Genomic DNA, 27,911 nt, shown 5'->3' with positions numbered 1-27,911 from the left:
TTTATTTTATTATATTTGATACCCTGGTAGCTCAGATGGTAAAGCATCCACCTGCAATGTGGGAGACCTGGGTTCGATCCCTGGGTTGGGAAGATCCCCTGGAGGAGTGCATGGCAACTCACTCCAGTATTCTAGACTGGAGAATCCCCATGGACAGAGGAGCCTGACAAGCTACAGTCCCTAGGGTCACAAAGAGTTGAACACAACTGAGCAACTGAGCACATATACATACATACAAAAAAGAATATTTTGTATTTCCTCTTTTTTTATGATATTATACATGTTTTAATGCCATTCTACCAAATCACCACCCCCCCTTCTCCCACACAGTCCAAAAGACTGTTCTATACATCTGTGTCTTTTTTGCGGTCTCGCATACAGGGTTGTCGTTACCATCTTTCTAAATTCCATATATATGCGTTAGTATACTGTATTGTTTTTCTTTCTGGCTTACTTCACTCTGTATAATATATTGGAGACATATTTTCATTATGAAAAGCTTCCCTGGTGGTTCAGATGGTAAAGAATCTGCCTGCAATATGAGAGACCCAGGTTTGATCCCTGGGTCGGGAAGATCCCCAGAAGGGAATGGCTACCCATTCAGCATTCTTGCCTAGAGAATTCCATGGACAGAGGAGCCTGGAGGAATACAGTCCATAGTGTCACAAAAAGTCAGACACGACTGAGTGACTGGGCACACATTAAAATCAATGTTGCCTTGAACATGTCTGCTTGTACATCAGTGCAAATTATTTTCTTAGATTTATTGCTGAAAGTGAATTTTTCTAAGCCATATGAAAACCTTACCAAAACACTACATAATGTTTTTCAAAGTTTTTTAAACCACTTTCACCATATTTAGCAACACTTATATTAACAGAAATATTAATTTTTGCCAAGTAGGTGGATATAAAAAGTCATCTCACTGTGACCTAAATTTTGCATTTTCCTGATTCCTACTGCTGCTGCTGCTGCTGCTAAGTCACTTCAGTCGTGTCCAACTCTGTGGACCCCATGGACTGCAGCACATCAGGCTCCTCCGTCCGTGGGATTTTCCAGGCAAGAGTACTGGAGTGGGGTGCCCCTGATGTTGCAAATCTTTTTACATGATTATTAGAAATTTGTGTTTGTTCACCTGGAAATGACTGTTCTTGAAATTTAGACATTTTTTCTATTAGATGGTTATTTTATAGGGGCTCCCTACAAATACTCTAAAATAATCATCTGCTGCTATGTGTTGCAAATAATCTTTACTCCGTTTGTTGCTTGTCCTATTTGTATTATCTTTTAATAAGAGAAGTTCTTCATTCTAATGTAGCAAAATTTATCAATCTTTTCTGCTTAATGATTTTGTATTTTTTTTTGAAACGTCCCTCCTAACACTAAGTCAGAAAATTTTTCCTCTTTTTTTCCTAAAACTTATACTGTTCACATCTGGAAAGTATTACTGAATATAGCATATAGATAGGTATTCAATTCCTTTTTTTCCTTTTGAAGAGTTAATTATTCCAGCACCATTTATTAAATGGTGTTTCTTTTTCCTCTTACGATCTACCACCTCATTATATATATTGCCATATATGTGTGTAGATAGATTTGGAAGTTCCTTCTATTGTCTTATTGATCAATTTCTCTATCCCTGTGCCATTCTCACACTGTTTAAATTACTATAGCTTTATAATGAGCCTGGATAATCCAGAAAGCACGTCTCAGTCAACACCATACACACACACACACACACACACACACACACAACTACATATGTTTTTCTTCTTCTTGGCCTTTACTCACACATACAAATATTAGAATTAGCTCATCAAAAAAGTTAGGGTTTTATTAGTATTGTTTTGGATAAACATTAATCAGATTTGACAGTCTTGGGTCTCTGAATCCATGATATGGGGTATATTACCATTTATTTAGGTATTTGTAATGTCTTTTAAAAGTTTTATCATTTTATCCACATAGGTCTTATATAACTTACAGTAGATTTGTTTCTATTTCTTTTTACTTTTTATTATGAAAAATTGTAAATACATTCAAAATAGAAAGTAAATGGCAATGAGCACCATGTACACTCCCTAGATGCAAATATTATCAACTCATGGTCATTATTATTTTATCTATAACCATATACACTCCTCTACCTCACTCTCAACCTTTCTTTTTAGGAAAGTTGCTGCTATGTTCTAGGGGCACCTAAAAGAATTGGTACCTTTATTATGAACTGTGGGCTTTGACATAATAAACAGTCATTATTTGCCCCCCTTCATGCCTTTAGTCCTGACTTGTGTCAATCAGAGAGTAAAATCACAAACCCTACCTTCTGTTTACATTTTTGCCTATGGGGAAAAAATGTCTGAAAAACTATTCAGTTAGTTCAGTTCAGTTCAGTTGCTCAGTCATGTCCGACTCTTTGCGACCCCATGAATCGCAGCATGCTAGGCCTCCCTGTCCATCACCAACTCCTGGAGTTTACCCAAACTCATGTCCATCAAGTCGGTGATGCCATCCAGCCATCTCATCCTCTGTCGTCCCCTTCTCCTCCTGCCCCCAATCCCTCCCAGCATCAGGGTCTTTTCCAATGAGTCAACCCTTTGCATGAGGTGGCCAAAGTATTGGAGTTTCAGCTTCAGCATCAGTCCTTCCAATGAACACCCAGGACTGATCTCCTTCAGAATGGACTGGTTGGATCTCCTTGCAGTCCAAGGGATTCTCAAGAGTCTTCTCCAACACCACAGTTCAAAAGCATCAATTCTTTGGTGCTCAGCTTTCTTCACAGTCCAACTCTCACATCCATACATGACCACTGGAAAAACCATAGCCCTGACTAGACGGACCTTTGCTGGCAAAGTAATGTCTCTGCTTTTTAATATGTTATCTAGGTTGGTCATAACTTCCCTTCCAAGGAGTAAGCGTCTTTTAATTTCATGGCTGCAGTCACCATCTGCAGTGATTTTGGAGCCCAAAAAAATAAAGTCTGACACTGTTTCCACTGTTTCCCCATCTATTTGCCATGAAGTGATAGGACCACATGCCACGATCTTAGTTTTCTGAATGTTGAGCTTTAAGCCAACTTTTTCACTCTCCTCCTTCACTTTCATCAAGAGGCTTTTTAAGACTGCTTATTTCTGGACACTGAGATTTTGAGAGTCTTATACTTTTTAGTATTTTTGTACTTTTCTGTATTGGCTTAACTTTAATGGACTTTTTTTCCAATAAAAACTGTAAAGTCATCACTCTGAGGAAAAGAATAGCAAACTGATCCTCTTTTCAGATATATCAACCCAGTTTTCCTGAAAATACGTCACTTACCACCAACTTCAGTCAACTCTGTGATCTTCTGAAATTCTGGCTTAGAAAGGTAAACTCCTAAATTTTGAAGACAAGTGTTCAGATCCCCATAATCAATATTTTCATCTTTAATTTTATCAATAGCTTTAACGACATCAGTCAACACTGAAAATAAAGCAGTATGCAAATAAGTCTTAAATATACGTCAAAAAGAAAACACCAATAGTAAGATGAATTTTGGTTTTAACACATCAACGAAATACTAAAAATTTCACAAATATTATATATGAAAAGAATTGATGCTTTCAAATTGTGGTTCTGAAGAAGACCCTTGAGAATCCCTTGGACAGCAAGGGGATCACACCACTCAATCCTAAAGGAAATCAAGCCTGAATATTCATTGGAAGGACTGATGCTAAAGTTCCAATACTTTGCCCACCTAATGCAAAGAGCGGACTTACTGGAAAAGACACTGATGCTGGGAAAGTTGAAGGCAGGAGGAAAAGGGAGTGACAGGCATGAGATGGTTGGATGGCATCATCAATTTATGGACATGAGTTTGAGCAAACTCTGGGAGATTAGTGAAGGACAGGGAACCCTAGCATGCTGGAGTGCTGCAGTCCATGGTTTCGCAAAGAGTCAGACATGACTGAGTGACTGAACAACTGAAAGTAGGTCAAATATGATCCAATTAGCTTTGAAGTGTGGTGAGAAGACAAAAAATAAACATAACAAGTTAAACATGTCTCCTTGGCAGGGGCTGTGAAAGAGGCAATATTTCTCTTAAGAGGTCTAATCACGACTAAGTTTAATCATAAGTAGTTTAATTATGACTAAACCTGGTTTAATCATGACTAGTATAGGATGATAATAAAAAATTTTATAATTTTTGTAAATTGTACTTTCTTTGGATAATTAGATTATGGTTTTGTTTATATTTTTCTTTATATTTCTGCATAATCCAAATATGTCTAATCACCTTGTATAACACAAATAATTATAAAAAGTATTTCATCTTCAAATGTTTCTCATAGACACTTTTAAAACGAGTGTAAAGAAATAACTCACAAAGAAAAAAAAGAAAAGTATTTTCAGAATCTTTAATAATATGAATATTAATAAGTTATAAAATCACAGTATGAAATATTTGGAGAAAAGAGAAGAAAGAATCAATGAACTGAAAGACAGAAAAATCACTCAATGAACAACACAAAGAAAATAGGTTGAAATAAAAAAGAAGAGAGTCTCAGGGACCTGTAGCTGTATAAAAAAATGATCTAACATTGTAAAATCAGAGTCTCAGAAGAAAAGAGAGACAGCGTGGCTAAAAAGGTACTCAAAGAAATAACGGCTAAACAATTTCCAAATTTTTAGCAACAGATATGAACCTACAGATCCAAGAAAATAAGTGAAACTCAAACAGGATAAAGCCAAAGAAATCCATGTCAAGACACATCATAATTAAACACAGAGAAAAAATTTTTAAAGTAGTTAAAGAAAAATGACACCTTACCTATAGGGGGGAGAAAAAACTGATGAAGATTTCCCTCAGAAACCATGGACACCAGAAAAAAGTGGCACCATATTTTTCAAGTGCTGAAAGAAAAGAACTTTCAACCCCAAATTCATACTTAGAAAAAAAAATATCCTTCAGGAATGAAAGGAAAATCAAGATGTTCTCAGATGAAAGAAAATGAAGAGAATCTATTGACAGTAAACCAATGAATGGTTAAATGGAAGATGTTTAAACAGAAAGAAAAGGATAAAACAAAGAACTTTGGAGTATCAGGAAGGAAAAATAAAAAGTGGTAAGCCAAAATATGGGTAAATATAGTAGGCTTTCCTTCTCTTAATTTTTAAATCACATTTGATGGTTGAGGCAAAAATTATAAAACTGTCCAATATGCTTTTAAATATATGTAAAGGATATATTTAGGACAATTATATCATACATATGGGAGGATAAAGGGACATAAGGATAGACAATATTTCTATACTTCATTTGAACTGGTAAAATAATGACAGCAGTAGACTGTAATAAGTTATATATATATATATATATATATATATATATATATATATATATAAAATACCTGAAGCAACCACCAAAAAGAGATACATTCTAAAATAATATAGATAAATCAAAATGGAATTCTAAAAATGGGCAAAATATTTGAATATATATTTCACCAAAGACACCTGAATGGCTAGCAAACATATACAAAAATACTCAACATTATTAGCCATTAGGGAAATGAAAATTAAAAGCAAAATAAGATATCACTAGACACTTATTATAACAGTTAAAATTTTAAAAAACCAAGCGTTTACAAAGGTGTGAAGAAACTAGAATCTTTATACATTGCTGTTGAGAAAGAAAATGTTATAGCTACTTTGGAAAACAGTTTGGCAATTTGTTAAAAACCTAAACATAAATTTACTATACAGACTAACAATCTTTCTCCTAGGGATTTATCCATGAGAAATAAAAGCGTATGTCCATAGAAAGACATGTATGCAAATATTAATTTCATTACTACTGATAAAAGTCACAAATTGAAAAAGTCAAATGTCTATGAACTTGCCACCCATCAACAAAACAGAGTATATCTATAAACTGTAATATGAATTTGTCCATAAAAAGGAATGAACTATTGATACTTACTGCAACATGAATTAACCTTAAAAACATTATGCAAAATGAAGGAAGCCAAGTATGAAAGACATGTTGTATGATTTAATTTGTATTAACTGTCAAAAAAAAAAAGGCCCAATCATAAAGCCTGAAAGCAAATTAGTGGTTGTCTAGGGATTGGGTGAAGATGAATTAAAATGGGCATGAGAGAATTTTCAGGACTGATAGAAATGTTACAAACTGGATTGTGTCTACTTCTGGATATATAGCTAAAATAATCAAAGTAGCAGCCTAAAGAGATATCTGCATGCCCATCTGTATAGTAGTACTATTCACAACAGCCAAGTGGTGGAAGAAACACATGTGTGCACTGACAAATGAATAAGCAAAATGTGGTGTATCAGATCAAATCAGATCAGTCGCTCAGTCGTGTCCGACTCTTTGCGACCCCATGAACCGCAGCACACCAGGCCTCCCTGTCCCTCACCTACTCCCAGAGTTCACTGAGACTCACGTCCATCGAGTCAGTGATGCCATCCGGCCATCTCATCCTCTGTCGTCCCCTTCTCCTCCTGCCCCCAATCCCTCCCAGCATCAGAGTCTTTTCCAGTGAGTCAACTCTTCGCATGAGGTGGCCAAAGTACTGGAGTTTCAGCTTTAGCATCATTCTTTCCAAAGAAATCCCAGGGCTGATCTCCTTTAGAATGGACTGGTTGGATCTCCTTGCAGTCCAAGGGACTTTCAAGAGTCTTCTCCAACACCACAGTTCAAAAGCATCAATTCTTCGGCACACAGCCTTCTTCACAGTCCAACTCTCACATCCATACATGACCACTGGAAAAACCATAGCCTTGACGAGACGAACCTTTGTTGGCAAAGTAATGTCTCTGCTTTTGAATATGCTATCTAGGTTGGTCATAACTTTCCTTCCAAGGAGTAAGCGTATTTTAATTTCATGGCTGCAGTCACCATCTGTAGTGATTTTGGAGCCCAGAAAAATAAAGTCTGACACTGTTTCCACTGTTTCCCCATCTATTTCCCATAAAGTGGTGGGACCGGATGCCATGATCTTCATTTTCTGAATGTTGAGCTTTAAGCCAACTTTTTCACTCTCCTCTTTCACTTTCAGCAAGAGGCTTTTGAGTTCCTCTTCACTTTCTGCCATAAGGGTGGTGTCATCTGCATATCTGAGGTTATTGATATTTCTCCCGGCAATCTTGATTCCAGCTTGTGTTTCTTCCAGTCCAGCGTTTCTCATGATATACTCTGCATATAAGTTAAATAAACAGGGTGACAATATACAGCCTTGACGTACTCCTTTTCCTATTTGGAACCAGTCTGTTGTTCCATGTCCAGTTCTAACTGTTGCTTCCTGACCTGCATACACATTTCTCAACAGGCAGATCACGTGGTCTGGTATTCCCATCTCTTTCAGAATTTTCCACAGTTTATTGTGATCCACACAGTCAAAGGCTTTGACATAGTCAATAAAGCAGAAATAGATGTTTTCCTGGAACTCTCTTGCTTTTTCTATGATCCAGCAGATGTTGGCAATTTGATCTCTGGTTCCTCTGCCTTTTCTAAAACCAGCTTGAACATCAGGAAGTTCACCGTTCACGTACTGCTGAAGCCTGGCTTGGAGAATTTTGAGCATTACTTTAGTAGCGTGTGAGATGAGTGCAATTGTGCGGTAGTTGGAGCATTCTTTGGCATTGCCTTTCTTTGGGATTGGAATGAAAACTGACCTTTTCCGGTTCTGTGGCCACTGCTGAGTTTTCCAAATTTGCTGGCATGTTGAGTGCAGCACTTTCACAGCATCATCTTCCAGGATTTGGAATAGCTCAACTGGAATTCCATGACCTCCACTAGCTTTGTTCGTAGTGATGCTTTCTAAGGCCCACTTGACTTCACATTCCAGGATGTCTGGCTCTAGGTCAGTGATCACACCATCATGATTATCTGGGTTGTGAAGATCTTTTTTGTACAGTTCTTCTGTGTATTCTTGCCATCTCTTCTTAATATCTTCTGCTTCTGTCACAATTTGTATGGAAATACAAAAACCTTGAATAGCCAAAGCTATCTTGAGAAAGAAGAATGGAACTGGAGGAATCAACCTACCTGACTTCAGGCTCTATTACAAAGCCACAGTTATCAAGACAGTATGGTACTGGCACAAAGACAGAAATATTGATCAATGGAACAAAATAGAAAGCCCAGAGATAAATCCACGCACATATGGACACCTTTTCTTTGACAAAGGAGGCAAGAATATACAATGGAGAAAAGACAATCTCTTTAACAAGTGGTGCTGGGAAAACTGGTCAACCACTTGTAAAAGAATGAAACTAGAACACTTTCTAACACCATACACAAAAATAAACTCAAAATGGATTAAACATCTCAACGTAAGATCAGAAACTATAAAACTCCTAGAGGAGAACATAGGCAAAACACTCTCCGACATACATCACAGCAGGATCCTCTATGACCCACCTCCCAGAATATTGGAAATAAAAGCAAAAATAAACAAATGGGACCTAATTAAACTTAAAAGCTTCTGCACAACAAAGGAAACTATTAGCAAGGTGAAAAGACAGCCTTCAGAATGGGAGAAAATAATAGCAAATGAAGCAACTGACAAACAACTAATCTCAAAAATATACAAGCAACTCTTACAGCTCAACTCCAGAAAAATAAATGACCCAATCAAAAAATGGGCCAAAGAACTAAATAGACATTTCTCCCAAGAAGACATACAGATGGCTAACAAACACATGAAAAGATGCTCAATATCACTCATTATCAGAGAAATGCAAATCAAAACCACTATGAGGTACCATTTCACGCCAGTCAGAATGGCTGCAATCCAAAAGTCTACAAGCAATATATGCTGGAGAGGGTGTGGAGAAAAGGGAACCCTCTTACACTGTTGGTGGGAATGCAAACTAGTACAGCCACTATGGAGAACAGTGTGGAGATTCCTTAAAAAACTGGAAATAGAACTGCCTTATGATCCAGCAATCCCACTGCTGGGCATACACACTGAGGAAACCAGAAGGGAAAGAGACACGTGTACCCCAATGTTCATCGCAGCACTGTTTATAATAGCCAGGACATGGAAGCAACCTAGATGCCCATCAGCAGATGAATGGATAAGAAAGCTATGGTACATATACACAATGGAGTATTACTCAGCCATTAAAAAGAATACATTTGAATCACTTCTAATGAGGTGGATGAAACTGGAGCCTATTATACAGAGTGAAGTAAGCCAGAAAGAAAAACACCAATACAGTATACTAACGCATATATATGGAATTTAGAAAGATGGTAACAATAACCCTGTGTACGAGATAGCAAAAGAGACACTGATATATAGATCAGTCTTACGGACTCTGTGGGGGAGGGAGAGGGTGGGGAGATTTGGGAGAATGGCATTGAAACATGTATAATATCATGTATGAGACTAGTCGCCAGTCCAGGTTCGATGCACGATACTGAATGCTTGGGGCTGGTGCACTGGGATGACCCAGAAGGAGGGTGTGGGGAGGGAGGAGGGAGGAGGGTTCAGGATGAGGAACACAGGTATACCTGTGGTGGATTCATTTCGATATTTGGCAAAACTAATACAATATTATAAAGTTTAAAAATAAAATTAAATTAAAAAAAAAATCTTCTGCTTCTGTTAGGTCCACAGGGGAATATTATTCAACATGAAAAAGGAAGGAAATTCTGATACATGCTACAACACAGATCTTGAGGGCATTATGACAAACAAAATAAGCCAGTCACAGAAAGACAAATGCTGTATGATTCTACTAGGGTATCTCAAGTGAACAAATTCACAAAAACAGAAAGTATTGTAGAATGATGATTTCCAGAGATGGAGGGTCAAGGATGGGTAATTTTTATTTAACTGGTATCGGTATATAGATATAACTGGTATACAGATTAAGCACAAGCTGGAATCAAGATTGCTGGGAGAAATATCAATAACCCCAGATGTGCAGATGTTACCACCCTTACGGCAGAAAGTGAAGAAGAACTAAAGAGCCTCTTGATGAAAGTGAAAGAGGAGAGTGAAAAAGTTGGCTTAAAACTCAACATTCAGAAAACTAAGATCATGGCATCTGGTCCCATCACTTCATGGCAAATAGATGGAGAAACAATGGAAACAGTGACAGACTTTATTTGGGTGGCGGGGCTCCAAAATCACTGCAGATGGTGACTGCAGCCATGAAATTAAAAGACACTTGATTCTTGGAAGAAAAGTTATGACCAACCTAGACAATGTATTAAAAAGCAGAGACATTACTTTGCCAACAAAGGTCCATCTGGTAAAAGCTCTGGTTTTTCCAGTAGTCATGTATGGATGTAAGAGTTGGACTATAAAGAAAGCTGAGCACCAAAGAATTGATGCTTTTGAACTGTGGTGCTGGAGAAGACTCTTGAGAGTCCCTTGGACTGCAAGGAGATCCAACCAGTCCATCCTAAAGGAAATCAGTTCTGAATATTCATTGGAAGGACTGATGCTGAAGCTGAAACTCCAATACACTTTGCCACCTGATGCAAAGAACTGATTGATTTGAAAAGACCCTGATGTTGGGAAAGATTGAAGGCAGGAGGAGAAGGGGACAACAGAGGATGAGATGGTTGGATGACATCACTGACTCGATGGACATGAGTGAGTAAACTCTGGGAATTGGTGATGGACAGGGAGGCAAATGCCAGGAGACAGTGATGGACAGGGAAGCCTGGCATGCTGCAGTCCATGGGGTTGCAAAGAGTCAGACAGGACTCAGCAACTGAACTGAACTGAACTGATAAGAGTTTCAATTTTGTAAGATAAAAAGCTCTGGAGATTGGTTGCACAACAATGTGAATGCACTTAAAACTAAAATTACTGAAATGTACATTTAAAAATTGGTAAGATGGTGAGACTTGCCTGGTGGTCCAGTGGCTAAGAATCTGCCTTCCAGTGCAGGAGATACAGGTTCAATCCCTGGTCAGGGAACTAAGATCCCATATGCTGTGGAGCAACTAAACCCACGTGCACTGCAACTAGAAAAAGCCTATGCGCCACAACAAAAGCCCACTCGTCACAACTAAAAAAAGCCTGTGCACCACAACAAAGACCCAGAGCAAAGAGTCAGCTATGACCAAGACAGACACTACTTCACAAAATAGCAATGAAAGAATGATTGAATTTGTGAATGAATGATTGCATGGTGAAGCATTCAAGAAACCGATTTACTACTAGCATCTTGAAGGAATCCAGAGATTTAAGCACTTATATTAACCAGAAATGACAAATGATAATATAGCTTTTAACATGAGATTCTTCATCTAGGTATAAAAGGAAGTTTCTTCCTTTGGATTAATTTTTTCTTATCTGAGAAGTCTTTAAGGAGAGACAGAAAGTTAACTTCTTTTTAAGCATATGAATAAACAGAAGGAAATAAAACAGCATGCCTTCATAACTTTCATTGCTTTTTAATCTCACAGAAAAAAATTAATTATTTATATAAAACATTAAAATATTGCAAATAATAAAAAACTAGATTGTGGTGTGACTATAAATTTGTAAATCAGTGCATGGGAGATTCTATGTATGTAAATTTTACCTCAATAGAACTGTTTCTTTTTTAATGTTCTAAAACAAAGATAAACCAAAGTATTTGATTCAAACAAGTTCCTCCTTAAAAAAGTAAATCATTCATCAATAGCTAATAATGGAGCTAATTACCTATTTGACCTCCTCATTATCATTATCATTACTGTACATGGGTATAGCACTCTCCAGTTCATAAAATCCACATAACAATTCTGTGAAGTAAGCAAGTTAATTCTTAGTACCATGATACGTAAAGTTTTTAAAAAACTGCCAATGGCTTGTTAAAGGTTTTGTAATTATTAGTACATAAAAAAGCAAATTCAGTTCATTGAACCTAATTCTCCTCAACCTAACTGCTCTTTCCTCAAATGACTTTAAAATAAACTTCCTACCTACCATCATATTCAGGAAGATTTTGCTCTTTAGAGACAGCACTCACAAAGTCATCTAATTTCACCATTCCGTTTTCTGTAAAATAAAAAGTTGAGATGATACATTCTATTATGCTGCTGCTGCTGCTGCTAAGTCACTTCAGTTGTGTCCAACTCTGTGCGACCCCATAGACAGCAGCCCACCAGGCTCCCCCGTCCCTAGGATTCTCCAGGCGAGAACACTGGAGTGGGTTGCCATACTTTTGTGTAAAAGGCAAATTCACATTTTAATACAACTATGAAAAAAAATACTTACCTTCACTTAATCATCAGCTTATTTCTTCTACATAGCCTGTCTCCCTAGATGAGTCTTTCTAAATTAGGTCTGTTCATTTCATTTCAACAATCACTGAGAGTATATTAGTGCCAAGAACTATGCTAGGCACCAAGGACACCAAAGTAAGTAAGACACAGTCCCTGCTTTTTCAATGTTTATTATAAAGTGCAAAGGACAGGGTTAGGTACTCAGTTCTTGATAGATACAGGAAAAAGGAAAGGTGCCCAAAGAGATGGACCATGAGAAAGCTAATGAGTCTATTTCACATAATTATGAAAACCCAGTCAACCAATATGCTGTCCACTGATACCTTGACAATGCTAACCAGCCCTAACAGACCCACATATCCCCAATCCCTACCCCCAGTATCCAGCTAGTCCAAACAACACCTATTTTAGGTACAAACCTTTCACAGTGTTCATACTAATCCTGATAATCAGAAAACAGGCTGAAAAAATTTAGTGGCTTCTACCCTTTAGATTTTTTAAAATTTATTTTGTATTAAGGTAATATTCATCTACAGCATTACATGTATATTTCTACCTCAATATACGCTACAGTGTGCTCACTACCAAAAATGTAGTTTCCATCTGTTATCATACAATTGATCCCTTTTACCCATTTTGTTCCACCCCCAACACTTACCCCTGGTAACCATTTACTCTGATCTCTACTCCTTAGATTTTTTTTTAAAAATCAAACCTTCTTTCTTATTTGCCTTACCTAACAGTTTTGCTCAGGGTCTAATAATTCACTTCTAATGTTATTTCTGTCAGTCTTTTCGCAAAATGTTGCCTATGCCCTCTTTTCAACTGAACTTTTGCTGTGGAAAATTCTTACTTAATGATAAAGCAACTTCTCTAACACAAAAACCTTTCTTAGAAACTCAAACTCTGCCCTAAACTTAGGCTGGTGAGTGAGATATGCTATTTTATTCCTAGATGCTATTTAATAACTGCTTGCCTTGATTAAGTATCACTAGCCCTAAATTCCTAGCTACAGTACTCCCTCTACATTTTAGAATCTCCAATTATTTCTCCTTGGACTCCCTAGGCTATTTACTGAGAGATTTTTGAACCTTTGGGGTATCGCAGTCTTGCTACTTGAACCTCTCTTCTATAACTAGATAAGCTTTCCCCAGGATCTGTCCCACACTAGAAGACACAGCTAGGACAAGTGATGAAGAACCTTACAGAAAGAATTCTGAAATACAAAAGACCTACCTAGACCCTCCAAATCAATCTATTACATCAAATTTCCCAGAAATCATTTTTTACTACTCTCAATTTTAAAATATATGTATATACTGGTGTATAGTTGATTTACAACCTTGTGTTATTAATAGTTTTTGCTCTACAGCAAGGTGAATTAGTAATACATATATCCACTTTTTTTAGATTATTTTCCCATATAGGTCATTACAGAGTACTGAGTGAAGTTCTCTGTGCTATACAGTTGGTCCTTATTAGTTACCTATTTTATATATAACTACTTCCAATTTTTGTTTGTTCTTTCTGAATCTTCTTTAGAATGACCCATTCCATTCCCAGTTGAGAGATCTTACTCCAACATTTAATAATATCATGTAAAACTATCTAATTTTTTTTCAAAAAGTTTGATATTATCAGTCTCTCACCATTTCTAGCAGTTTCGGTCACAATCTTCTTGAATTCTTTATCTGATAAAGTAATTCCTATTGAAGGCAAAATGGACTGAAGTTCTTCTGCATCTATGTAATTTTCTTGGAGTTTTTTGATAGTTTCACAGACATTTCCTAAATATACAAAATGTGGAAGACTATTCAGCAACATAATTTATGTGTCTTAGCAATAATTGGCAGCTAAAGTCTTTTTCTTATAATCAGAAATCAAGTTTTACTTAATACCACCTTAAAACTCTTCATATTTATGTTGTATCTTACATTATACCTAATGTTTCTCTTACAGCTCAAACACAAAACTGTCTTGAAATTCTATGAACATTTATAAACTATTTGTTTGGAGGATCAATCTGTTCCAGTGGCCCAGCCAATGAGGTTTGATTCTTTGTTTGGTGGGGGGCCATATCACACAGCTTGTAGATCTTAATTCCCCAAACAGGGACTGAACCCAGACATTTAGCTGTGAAAGCACAGAGTCCCAACCACTGGACTGCCGAGGAATTCCCTGCAGCTTGTTTCTGATTAAAATATAATGAAGGAGTCCAAGAGATCAAAACATCAATGTGTCATGTTTAAATTTCAAGATTTCAGACAAAATTGGGAGTTCTCTCCCATCCTATCACTTTACCTACCATTTTTCAGTTCACGACCTTCAAAATTATAAAATTCTAGCAGACACACATGACCGTAATGAGCTTCCTAATATAATGTACTGAAATGGGAAAAATATCACCTCTGTTGTATCCTGGCAAAAATGTATACCCTGAATTTATTCATGAAGAAATACAAGAAAACCCAAAATGAGGGACACTACACAAAACAACTAGTCAATGCTCTTCCAAAGTATCAAGGTCATGAAATATTGAAATACCATCCCAGATTGAAGGAGACTAGGACACATGACAACTAAGTGTAACATGTGGTCCTGAATGAGATTCTGGATCAGAAACAGGACATTCATAGAAAAACAGTCAAATTTTTAATAAGGTCCTATATTAGTAAATATTGTTGTATCAGTGTTAATTTTCCAGTTTTTTGTTATACTGTGGTTATATAAGATATTAATAGGTCAGAACGTTAGATGAAGAGTATGTAGAAATGTTTTCATTTCTGTGTAATTCTTATGAATTTAAAATTATTTAATAATGAAAAATGTTAAATGTTTTTTAAATGTAAATCAAGTGGCAGTCACATTTCACAGATGCTCAATCATCATCAGTTTATTTGGAGAAGTTGTATGAGATAAACTATTTTATCCTTTTCCAAATACAGAATGCTAAGTATGACAGTGGTAGGTGAAATCATTTGATTTTAGTGATACCAGCAAGGTAGATAACCACTTTCGACCACAATCCTGTTCTACCCACTGGCTAAATGCCTGCTACTCCATTATTCCCTTAATCAGAGCTTTAATTCTTAATGAAATACAAGAAAACTCAGAGACAGAAATAAGGCATGGCATAAAAGCAGTGCATCAGTAAAGGAATCAGAATAAACATCTTTATGCCTCCTTAATAGATAACACTCCTTTTTCAACTGAGTCATTAGAAGCATGCATGTGTGTGTGTTAGTCGCTCCATCGTGTTCAACTCTTTGCGACCCTGTGGATGGTAGCCCACCAGACTCCTCTGTCCATGGATTCTCCAAGCAAGAATACTGGAGTGGGTTGCCATTCCCTTCTCCAGGGGATCTTTTTGACCCAGGGATTGAACCCAGGTCTCCTGCACTGCAGGCAGATTTGTTAACATCTGAGCCACCAGGGAATAAGAATCACTAATGATTCACAAAGCATTCATCTTAACAACTACAGTCAGTACTAAATATAATTTTTAAAGGCTGGTAAATTTCTTGAAATAAAACAAATATAAATTAACTCCAGCTGAGGTCTACAGAAAGGAGTGTTTAAGTGGGTTCCTTACACAATATGTCCCTGGAGGAGGACATGGCAACCCACTCCAGCATTCTTCCTTGGAGAAGCCCATGGACAGAGAAGCCTGGTGGGTTATGGTCCATAGTGTTGCAAAGAGTTGGACATGACTGAAGTGACTAAGCATGCATGCACATACACAATACTTCCATGATATAAGTAGTACATAAGAGAAAAACATACTCTGGCTGGGAAGTCACTGCTCATCTTTGAGGAATATCATAAAACCTTAGGGATCTGAGATGTATACTATTAATTATTTTCTCTTGATATTCCCACATCCATAAGAAATAATACCTGAACAGTGTGGAGATTCCTTAAAAATCTGGAAATAGAACTGCCATACAACCCAGCAATCCCACTGCTGGGCATACACACGGAGGAAACCAGAACTGAAAGAGACACGTATACCCCAATGTTCATCACAGCACTGTTTACAATAGCCAGGACATGGAAGCAAATTGATGCCCATCAGCAGACAAATGGATAAGAAAGTTGTGGTACATATACACAATGGAATATTACTCAGCTATTAAAAAGAATGCATTTGAATCACTTCTAATGAGGTGGATGAAACTGGAGCCTATTATACAGAGTGAAGTAAGTCAGAAAGAAAAACACCAATACAGTACATTAACGCATATATATGGAATTTAGAAAGATGGTAATGATGACCATATATGCAAGACAGCAAAAGAGACACAGATGTAAAGAACAGACTTTTGGACTCTGGGAGAAGGCGAGGGTGGGATGATTTGAGAGAATAGCATTGAAACATGTATATTATCATGTGTGAAATAGATCTCCAGTCCAGGTTCGATTCATGAGACAGGGTGCTCAGGGCTAGTGCACTGGGATGACCCTGAGGGATGGGATGGGGAGGGAGGTGGGAGGGGGATTCAGGATGGGAACACACTGTACACCCATGGCTGATTCATGTGAATGTATGGCAAAAAAAATCACAATATTGTAATTACCTTCCAATTAAAATTAAGAAAAAAAAAAAAAGAATACCTGAAGTACTATGGATATCCTAAATTTAAATTATGGAACTCTGAGCAAAAATTTCACATAGACTTCATATATAATTGGTTAAATAAATGACCAAAAAAAAAGCATTTCCAAAGGAAAATAGGCCCTCTACTTTCTCGGGAACTTGTTCAGTTGCTAAGTCATGTCTGGCTCTCTGCAACCCCACAGACTGCAGCACACCAGGCTTCCCTATCCTTCACCATCTCCTGGAATTTACTCAAACTCATGTCCATTGAGTCAGTGATGCCATCCAACCATCTCATCCTCTGAACTTGAGTGATTCCAATTAATCACTGAATAAACTTCTCAGCCCAAGTTCAGTTCAGTTCAGTTCAGTCGCTCAGTTGTGTACGACTCTTTGCGACCCCATGAATTGCAGCACGCCAGGCCTCCCTGTCCATCACCAACTCCCGGAGTTCACTCAAACTCATGCTCCCCTTAAAAAGGGAGCATCTGGAAAGGAACTGCTATCAAAACCACAGTATTGTATCCCTGGCCTGAATTCCAAAAGTGATGGTTATCCAGAGTATTGACAATTGAAATGCCTACAACTATCTAATAATTGCTTACTTCAGCTCATATCTATAATAACTAAAGGGCCCAGATGTTGTCTTACCTATATGATACTGACCCAGAGCATTAATTGCAGTTTTTTCCTTAGATGAAACTTGTTTTAGAAGACTAGAGCTCCTTCTCACAGCTGGCTTCTGAAGTTTTGGGATACTAAAAATATCACTTTTATCCAGGGACTTTTTGAGGCCTGAAACATGCTTCAAGTCTTGTGGTTTAGACTTTGAGTCATGAATTTCAACTTTCTCTGAACTTTTCTTAAAGTTCATGCCATCCTTTGAATATGGTTCCTGGAATTCTATATCACTGCTATCAATCTCATCCTGGAATTTTCTTATTTGCAAAATATTTTTTGGTCTTTTAAATTCATAGTCATCATTCTCACTCATAATTTTATGATTTTGGAGGCTCTTTGTATTTGACTTTTGGAATAATGATGATTCAGACAGTCCAGAAGATAAAATGCTTTTCTTCCTATATTGTGGATAGCATCCTGACACATTTGATAACTTTCTTGAAGTAGCTTCATCCAAGGCTGTTCCTTCCATAATTGCTAAGCAAAAGAAACATCCATTAATTCATTTACCTGTACAATTTGTAAAGCCTTTTAAAAACAATACTTACGTCCTCATGAAAACTTTTCAAGACATTATCATTTGCTCAAATACATCAGATGAAGTTAATAACTAATACAGCTGATGACCAAAAGGTTAACTATTGACTAGGTTAAATATAATCTACTGGTTTAATATAGTTAAATACTTCCATCCAACACTATTCATAGCAACACTGAATCTAAAGCAAAAGCCTACTGAAGTACATGGTTCTCATTCCTTACTCTTTCCCAATTCAGAAAGATAATAGACTAATAAACCAATATAGATACAAATCCCTTAGTTACGAGGGTGCAGAAATATGAAGAAGTTGTAAAGGGAAATTTTTAAATATTTAAAAAGTTAGAACACTTTATAAATAAAATGATACTCTCCTAAAGTAAGACAGTAAAATAATAACCCTCTTAAAAATTTGCAGCATTTGCAGGAGGTTAGTAACTTCATACATAAAATAAAGTTTTTATAAAAATATTAATATCCAAGTTGGGGCTTCATTTACAAAATCCATCCCATGGCTCAGAATAGTACCTTGCATTTGAATAACACATTTAAAAATATATCAAATGTTATAACACTTGACCCTCAAAATAATTCCATGAGAGCATCAAGTTCCTATAAAACCAAAGAAAACAAGAGACTTCTAATAGAGTAGCAATACAATATTGATTATGAAGACATTTCATTTAGAGGAAAAAAAAAAGTTTCTTAGCTTAGGGTGTATTACAATGAACAACTGAAGGAAAGTGTTTGGATTTTAAGTGAAAAGTAAAAGTGAAGTCACTCAGTCGTGTCCGACTCTTAGCGATCCCATGGACTGTAGCCTACCAGGCTCCTCCATCCATGGGATTTCCCAGGCAACAGTACTGGAGTGGAGTGCCATTGTCTTCTCCTTTAAAAATTTAGAAACTTAAAATTATTTTATTATTATTATTTTTTTTTTTTTGGTAATTGACATATAACATTTTATTAGTTTTATGTATAAAAAGTCTAGAAATCCTTGAAGATAAAGACATTGACCTCTAAGTGCTACCTCTCAAAAAGGAATAGGGTAAAAAAACAAAATCTTTGACATTTCTGCTATTGGCCAAGACATCATAATAGGAACTAACTTTACCCTCCAACTTTAAGCAACTGAAAAACTGGACAAGATATGTGAAAAAGAACAATTTTCAGACATCAGACAAGAGGTAGCATAGGACAGTAATCCTTTAAAGAAGGGTAACAAATGAGCTGAGCCCTACCACTGCACTAGCTTACTGTCTGGACAGTTTCCACAGCACAGGAAAGTAAAACCTAAATAGAGCCCACTGGTCTGAATGAGTAGAGAGAAGAGATTAGGAAGGCCAAAGAGGCTAGAATATGAGAGCAAAGAGAAAACAGAACTGCTGAGCTCTGGAGATCAGTGAAGGGGTCTGCTTGACACTTTGGCTGAGTACTGATCTGTACATACATGAGAGAGCATGACCTAATAACAAGGAAAGAATTACCATAAAATTATAGGTAGAACAATTCCTAAGAATAATTTATGATCTCACCAACCAAAGCAGAAAGATCTTATAATATATGGGACATCTAGTAGAATCATCTGAAGAATGCTACCTTAGTAGTGGAGCTAAATTAGCATTAAAAGCTGCTCTGAGATCACCCTTAAAAAACTTTAGAAAACAAGCTTCCAAAGGACCTAACTGATTCCAAGTAACTCAACTGCATCAGGACAAAATCCAACACTATTTAAAGGAATGCTACAAAAGTCAGCAAATAACATAAACTTCACAATGTATCGTATCCCATCAAAAACTACTAGGCATCCAAAATAATAGGAAAATATAAGCCACAATGAGCAGAAAAATCAATTGATAGAAACTGGTTCAGAAATGGAAGAGCTCATAAAACTATCATACAAATACATTAACACAGTAATTATTAGCATATTTTATATATTCAAAAAAGTAGAGGAATATATTAGCAAGTTGCTTTTATTCTCTCTGTGTCCTTTGGCCACTTGGCCTTAGACATGAACATTGATATAGAACTGTGTAGCAGAGTGTTGTTAAGTAAATCACTGTTTTCAGCTAGAGAAACAAAAATGAGAGCTCTCAGAGATTAAAAAGTACTAAATAGATTGTGGAGAGGGAGTATCTCAGGAAAATGATCTCATAAAGCTGCTTATAAACTCCTGCACTCACCCCTGATCTGCACATGCATGAATTTGGCCCTAAACAATACACCATGACTCTGAGAACTAAACTTCAGGATAGACCACTACCCAAGTTCCACTTTGGCTCTGGATGACACACAGATTTGAATAGCACTGCAAAGGCTATGAAAAACAAACTGATATTGAAACTGAAAAACACAGAAAATTAATTGAAATTTGTGGCCTAAACCAAATTGAGTCAAATTCCTGCCAAAACTAGATTTCAACATTTTCCATAGAATTTTCAAAGAATTTTAGACCCACAGTCTCACAACTTAATCTTCAAAATGTCCAAGATATAATTCAAAACCACTTCACATGTGAAGAACAAAGAAAATCTCAGTTTGCATGGGAAAAGACAAGCAACTGATGTCAAGACCAAGTTGAAAAAAACATTGAAATTGCCTTATAAAAACTTTCAAGCAAGGAGCTCCCAGGTGGTCCAGGGGTTAAGAATCTGCCTTGCAATTCAGGGGACACAAGTTCAATCCCTGAGAACTAAGATCCCACATACACCACAGCAACTAAGCCCAGGTACCACAACTACTGAGCCTAAGCATCATAATTAGAGAGCCCATGCACCACAATGAAAGATCCTGCATGATGCAATGAAGCTCCTGCATGCTGCAACTAAGACCCAACACAGCCAAATAAATAAATAAACTTCTAAGGATCTATTCAAAAAATGCACCAAATTACAGTGAAAAAAAACCAACACTCAGAAAGATAGAAAGTCTCAGAAAACAAAAGATATAAAGAAGAACCAAATTTGGAAATTTAAAATTTAAAAATATAATAATTAAAGTAAAAAAAATTAATCAGATAGGTTCAACAACATAATGGAGATGTCAGAGGGATAGTTTATGAAACTGAAGGCACATTAGTTGAAATTATTCAATTTAAACAGTAGAGGTAAATAAGAATGAAAACAAGATTAACAAAGTGTCAAGGCTCTGTGTGACAACATCAAAGAGGGCTAACATTTGTGTCTTTGCAGTCTCAAGAAGGCAGGGGAGAAAATGTGGTGCAGAACAAATATTTGAAGTTACAATGACAGAAGATTGCAAGTTTGGCAAAATAGATCCAAGAAGTTCAGTGAACCCCAAAAGGATAAACTCAAAAAAACACACTCCCAAAGCATCATAATCAAATGGCTAAAAACTAAAGAAAAAAGAAAGTATCTTGAAAGCAGTCAGAGAAAAACAGTGTATTTTATTATTTGGATAACATCAGGTTTCTTTTCAGAAACTGTGGAAGTCAAAAGTAAAAAGAACATTTTAAAATGTTAAAAGAAAATAACTGTCAACTCAGAATCCTATATCCAATAAAAATATCCTTCAGAAAGTAGAGAAAATAAAGATATTCTCAGATGAAGAAAAATAAAGCTAATTCATTTTTAGTAGATCTGCTCTTTTAAAAAAATGATTAAAAGAAGTTTTTCATACAGAAGCTTAATCCTTTGAAATTATTAAAAGCATGATATTCAAAAGACATGTAAGCAGTCAATATGAAAGAAGAAAAATATATAATGGCAAAAATTTGGTTAAATATGACTATTCCTCTCCTCTTGGTAGTTTAAAATATGTTTAATCATTGAAAGTGAAACATTATATTATCTGGTATGCTTTCCAAGAATGTAGTTGTAATACATAAGAAAATCAGAACATAAAATCAGAAGGTAAAAAGACCTACACATTGGTAAAATTTCTATATTTTACTTGAAAGTGGTAAAATATTTATTTCCATATACTTTAAGGTTAAATAAAGATACCCTGCTTATTTAACTTATATGCAGAGTACATCATGTGAAATGCCAGGCTGGATGAAGCACAAGCTGGAATCAGGACTGCCGGGAGAAATATCAATAATCTCAGATATGCACAGACACCACCCTTATGGCAGAAAGCAAAGAACTAAAGAGCCTCTTGATGAAAGTGAAAGAGGAAAGTGAAAAAGTTGGCTTAAAACTCAACATTCAGAAAACTAAGATCATGGCATCCAGTCCCATCACTTCATGGCAAATAGATGGGGAAATAATGGAAACAGTGACAGACTTTATTTTCTTGGGCTCCAAAATCACTGCAGCTGGTGATTGCAGCCATGAAATTAAAAGACGCTTGTTTCTTGGAAGAAAAGCAATGACCAACTTAGCAAGTTAAAAAGCAGAGACATTACTTTGCCAACAAAGGTCCATCTAGTCAAAGCTATGGTTTTCCCAGTAGTTAAGTATGGATGTGAGAGTTGGACTATAAAGAAAGCTGAGCACAGAAGAATTGATGCTTTTGAACTGTGGTGTTGGAGAAGACTCTTGAGGGTCCCTTGGACTGTAAGGAGATCCAACTAGTCAATCCTAAAGGAAATCAGTCCTGAATATTCATTGGAAAGAATGATGCTAAAGCTGAAACTCCAATAATTTGGCCACCTGATGCAAAGAACTGACTCACTGGAAAAGAGCCTAATGCTGGGAAAGATTGAAGGCAGGAGGAGAAGGGGACAACAGAGGATGAGATGGTTGGATGGCATCACCGACTCGATGGACATGAGTTTGAGTAAGCTCCAGGAGTTGGTGGACAGGGAAGCCTGGCGTGCTGCAGTCCATGGGGTTGCAAAGAGTTGGACATGACTGAGGGACTGAACTGACTGACTAAATTGAAGGTTAAATATGTATGTTATAATCCTTAGAATAATTACTGAAAAATGCAGACATATGGTAAAAAAAAAATATAGGTAAATTTTTTTAAAGAATTTTTTAAAAACTTCCAAAAAAGAAGGTAGAAAAGGTTGGAAAAGAGAGGAAAAAATAGAAAAGAAATAACATGGTTACCTATATCTGATATAATTAATCACATTAAGTAAAAATGACCTGCTACTGCTAAGTCACTTCAGTCGTGTCCGACTCTGTGCGACCGCATAGACGGCAGCCCACCAAGCTCCCTCATCCCTGGGATTCTCCAGGCAAGAGTACTGGAGTAGGGTGCCATTGCCTTCTCCAAAAATGCCCTAGACACTCCAATTAAAAAACAGGAATTAAAAGAATGAATATAAAAGCATCACCCAATTCTACGGGGTTTCTCTGATAGCTCAGTTGGTAAAGAATCCACCTACAATGCAGAAGACCCCAGCTCAATTCCTGCATCAGGAAGATCTGCCGGAGAAGGGATAGGCTACCCATTCCAATATTCTTGAAATCCCTTGTGGCTCAGATGGTAAAGAATCCGCTTGCAATGCGGGAGACCTAGGTTCGATCCCTGGGTTGGGAAGATTCCCTGGAGAAGTGAAAGACTACCCACTCCAGTATTCTGGCCTGGAGAATTCCATGGATTGTATAGTCCATGGGGTTGCAAAGAGTCGGACACGACTGAGCAACTTTCACATTCACGTTCACCCAACCCTACGTGGTTTACAAAATACCTGAAATATGAGGACAGTTGTTGTTGCTAGTCACTAAGTCATGTCTGACTCTTTTGCAACCCCATGGACTAAAGACTGCCAGGCTCCTCTGTCCATGGGATTTCCAGCAAAGATATTGGAGTGGGTTGCCATTTTTTTCTCCAGGGGATGTTCCCGATCCAAGGATCGAACTCACATCTCCTGCTTGGTAGGTGGATTCTTTACCACTGAACCACCTGGGAAGCCCAGATATGATGACATAAGAAGGTAAAAAGAAAAGGATAGAAAATCTATACATGTAAACACTAATTAAAAGAAAGCTGAAGTAGTTTTATTAATATTTGAAAAAGTAAATTGCAGAGCAAAGAAAATTACCATTGATTGCATACACATTACATAATGATAAAAGAGCCAGTTTGCCAAGAAGATACAACTATCCTAAATGTGAATGAAACTAACAGAGCTTCAAGATGCATGAATCAAAGCCCAACAAAAATGAAAGGAGAAACAGACAAATCCACAATTATATATTTCAACACTATTCTCCTTTCACAGTAGTAGAACCTATAGAAAATCAGCAAAGATTCAGAAAAAATTATAAATGATGAGAATCATGCATGGGAGTGGGTATGTGATTATCAGTAATATCTATGCAGGAAAAGAAAAATATATGTAAAACCAGAGACAAAATTAGAATTCAAAATAAACTTTGAAACTTTCAGGTAATGATGGCAAATTGAACAGCTTTCAAAAATTCCATTAAAATTATTCTTAAAATATCATAAATCCATAAGAAGAAGAACAGGAAAAGAAACAACTGCATGAATTTAGTAGATGGGAAAAGGCTGAATTCTAAACCAGAAGGAAAAAGCCAACAACCCAATTCATAACACAAAACCTCCTAAATTAGTGGCATCTAGTTACTTCTGAAAGTGAAGGAAAGAGTAAAACTGAAAATAAAGGATTGTTTAAAAGTCTGTTTAAGCAGTAATCAGATACCTAGATAACCTTCACACACCCATATATCTTCTCATGGCCATGTACTGATCTCCCCTTCCAGCAGAAGACTAACAATTTACCAGAGAGGGTTAAACACAAGGTCTCTGGGTCAGGGAATACAAAACATAGAAGAGAGTAAGGGTATTATCTGGATAATGAAAAGGGAGGGTTACATGACAAATACCACTGAATAAAAAGAATTCCAGTTCTTTTGTCTCATTAAACACCTGAAACTCTGGCAAGATAACTTACAGCCTCCAAGAAGGAAACTAGAAGCTGATTCTCTGAAAACACTGACCATCTTGAAAGGAAAAACACCCTCAAGATGGTGATATCAAGGATCTTCGAGGCAAAATTCCAGCCAGATTGCCTATGGCATGATGCCCTGACCTCAGCAGTATTGGCATTTGGGGACACACGATTCCTCACTTTTGCCTGGGAAATCCCATGGACAGAGAAGCCTGGTAGGCTACAGTTGATGGGGTTGCAAAGAGTCGGACACGACTGAGCAACTTCACTTCACTTCAATTCCTTATTAAGAGGAGGAGAAGGGGATATCTAGAAGTGTGTGTAGGGACTTCCCTGAAGGTCCAGTGGACTTTGAAGACTTTGGAAGACTCTGAACTTCCAAAGCAGAGAGCATGGGTTCAATTGCTGATCAGGGAACTAGGATCCCACATGCCACACAGCCAAAAAAAAAAGAGTAAAAGTGCACACAAAGAATATCACCCACCATATCAGTAAACAAAAGATGTTGAGGCCATCAAGCCATCAGCCACTGCAGCCACCCCCATGGTGCATCTGAGTGGGTTCAGGATGGAGAAAAACAGAATATTGGCTCTACATAGTTAAAGTGCATGTCAAAGGAATAATTTCATTAAGCCCAGACTCTTGCATCTTCCCATACATAGAAAAGCAATAGACTCATTAACTTTAGATGTCTGGATTTTCTTTAATGAGCAGTAATGTTTTGATATTTGATTACATGAATTCTTTAGGAGTTTTGCAAAAACTCCTGTATATCCTGGCTCCTCCCTTATCTCTTTGGAATAGTCCCTCAGAGCTTTCTGAAAGGCTGTATCCCAGGCTTAAGTCCTCATTAATGCCCCAAAGAAAACACAATTCTCAACTTTTAGGTTGTGCTTTTTTTTTTAAAAGTCAACAAAAGCATCCTTGGCCTCTAATCACTTAATGCCAGTAATACATGTTTTAATGACCAAAAAGCATCTCCACATGTTGCCAAATGTTCCTGTGGGAGAGTGATAACCAAAATCACTTCTGGTTAAGAACCACTACTCTAGAGTGTTCAGTCCATGGTCAACTAGTTCCACTCCCAGTCTCAGAGTTTCCAAACAGCTTTTGAGTTCATTATTCTCAATCATAAGCAGACAACCAAAGATCACCAGACATTTGGAGAATGCCTCTAAAATGAAGGCCAAATAAGAGAAAAATAACTTGGAGAAAACACTATGAATGAAAAAGAAAAAATTTTAAACATCATCCTTAGCACAACAGAAGATATTATGTTCATGGAACAATAGGAATATCCATGTAACAAGAAGATGTTAAAAGAACATACTTTCAGAAGGGAAAAAAAATTCTTGGAAATCTTGAAAGTACAAATGAAAGCCTAAACACATGCGTTGGAAGATAAAGTTAAGTACATCTCACCAAAAAATGACAGAGAAAAAGGTTTTTTTAAAAAGAAAAAAAAAAAGAGGAGAATCCATCCAGGATGTCAAGTATCCGAGTAATAAATGATTCAGAGAGGAAAGGAAATCATCAACAAATTGCTTAAATTTCTCAGAATCACATTATACTGTACCCAACACAATTGTTGCCAAAACAATCCATTTCAAGGCACATAATCATGAAATTTCAGAACACTAAAGGTAAAGAAATTATTCTATAAAATTTCAAAGAAAAAAATCAGTTACATACAAAAAGTCAGGAATCAAAAGAATTGTGGATTTGACAGCAACACTGAAAACTGGAAAACAGAAAAATTCTAAGGAAATGTATTTCCAACCTAGAATTCTATACTTAAACTGCCAATCAAACATGAGTACAGAATCTGATACAGGGAAAGAAGTGAAAATTCTTCTTCCAGAATGTTAATGAAGAAAGATTTAGGAATGTAACTACACATAAAACTTTCAGTTCAGTTCAGTCACTCAGTCTTGTCCGACTCTTTGCAATCCCATGGACTGAAGCATGCCAGGCTTCCCTGTCTATCACCAACTCCTGGAGCTTGCTCAGACTCATGACCATCAAGTCTGTGATGCCATCCAACAATCTCATCCTCTGTTTTCCCCTTCCCCTCCCACCTTCAATTTTTCCCAGCATCAGGGTCTTTTCCAATGAGTCAGTTCTTTGCATCAGGTGATCAAGTACTGGAGCTTCAGTTTCAGCATCAGTTCTTCCAATGAATATTCAGGACTGATTTCCTTTAGGATGGACTGGTTGGATCTCCTTGCAGTCCAAGGGACTCTCAAGAGTCTTCTCCAACACCACAGTTCAAAAGCATCAATTCTTTGGCGCTCAGCTTTCTTCATGGTCCAACTCTCACATACATACATGACTACTGGAAAAACCATAGCTTTAACTAGATGGACCATTGTCAGCAAAGTAATGTCTCTGCTTTTTAATATGCTGTCTAGGTTGGTCATTGGAGAAGGCAATGGCACCCCACTCCAGTACTCTTGCCTGGAAATTCCCATGGATGGAGGAGCCTGGTAGGCTGCAGTCCATTGGGTAGCGAAGAGTCAGATACGACTGAGCGACTTCACTTCTACTTTTCACTTTCCTGCATTGGAGAAGGAAATGGCAACCCACTCCAGTGTTCTTGCTTGGAGAATCCCAGGGACGGGGGAGCCTGGTGGGCTGCCGTCTATGGGGTCGCACAGAGTCGGACACGACTGAAGCGACTTAGCAGCAGCAGCAGGTTGGTCATAGCTTTTCTTCCAAGGAACAAGCATCTTTTAATTTCATGGCTGCAGTCACCATCTACAGTGATTTTGGAGCCCAAGAAAATAAAGTCTGTCACTGTTTCCCCATTTATTTGCCATGAAGTGGTGGGACAAAATGCCATGATCTTCATTTTTTGAATGTTGAGTTTTAAGTCAATTTTTCAGTGTCATCTTTCACTTTCATCAAGAGGCTGTTTAGTTCCTCTTCACTTTCTGCCATAACCCTGGTGTCATCTGCACATCTGAGGTTACTGATATTTCTCCCAGCAGTCCTGATTCCAGATTGTGGTTCATCCAACCCA

At 37.1% G+C, this 27,911-nt stretch overlaps 1 protein-coding gene across 1 annotated transcript in view; it reads right to left on the bottom strand.

The window, feature by feature from the left end:
- The window catches only part of EFCAB13 (EF-hand calcium binding domain 13), a 100,325-nt gene that overhangs the window by 21,108 nt on the left and 51,306 nt on the right, over nt 1-27,911 (bottom strand). The window contains exons 9-12 of the mRNA XM_027519290.1: nt 17,502-17,993; nt 13,888-14,025; nt 11,940-12,011; nt 3,316-3,459 (exon numbers count right to left, since the gene is read on the bottom strand). Of these exons, the coding sequence (XP_027375091.1) occupies nt 3,316-3,459; nt 11,940-12,011; nt 13,888-14,025; nt 17,502-17,993 (846 nt within the window). The remainder of the gene's footprint in view (nt 1-3,315; nt 3,460-11,939; nt 12,012-13,887; nt 14,026-17,501; nt 17,994-27,911) is intronic.

Source organism: Bos indicus x Bos taurus, chromosome 19 (assembly GCF_003369695.1).
Source record: "Bos indicus x Bos taurus breed Angus x Brahman F1 hybrid chromosome 19, Bos_hybrid_MaternalHap_v2.0, whole genome shotgun sequence".
NCBI classification, from domain to species: Eukaryota; Metazoa; Chordata; class Mammalia; order Artiodactyla; family Bovidae; genus Bos; species Bos indicus x Bos taurus.
Note: the sequence above shows the minus strand (reverse complement) of the source record. Positions and strands in the feature narration are given on the sequence as shown.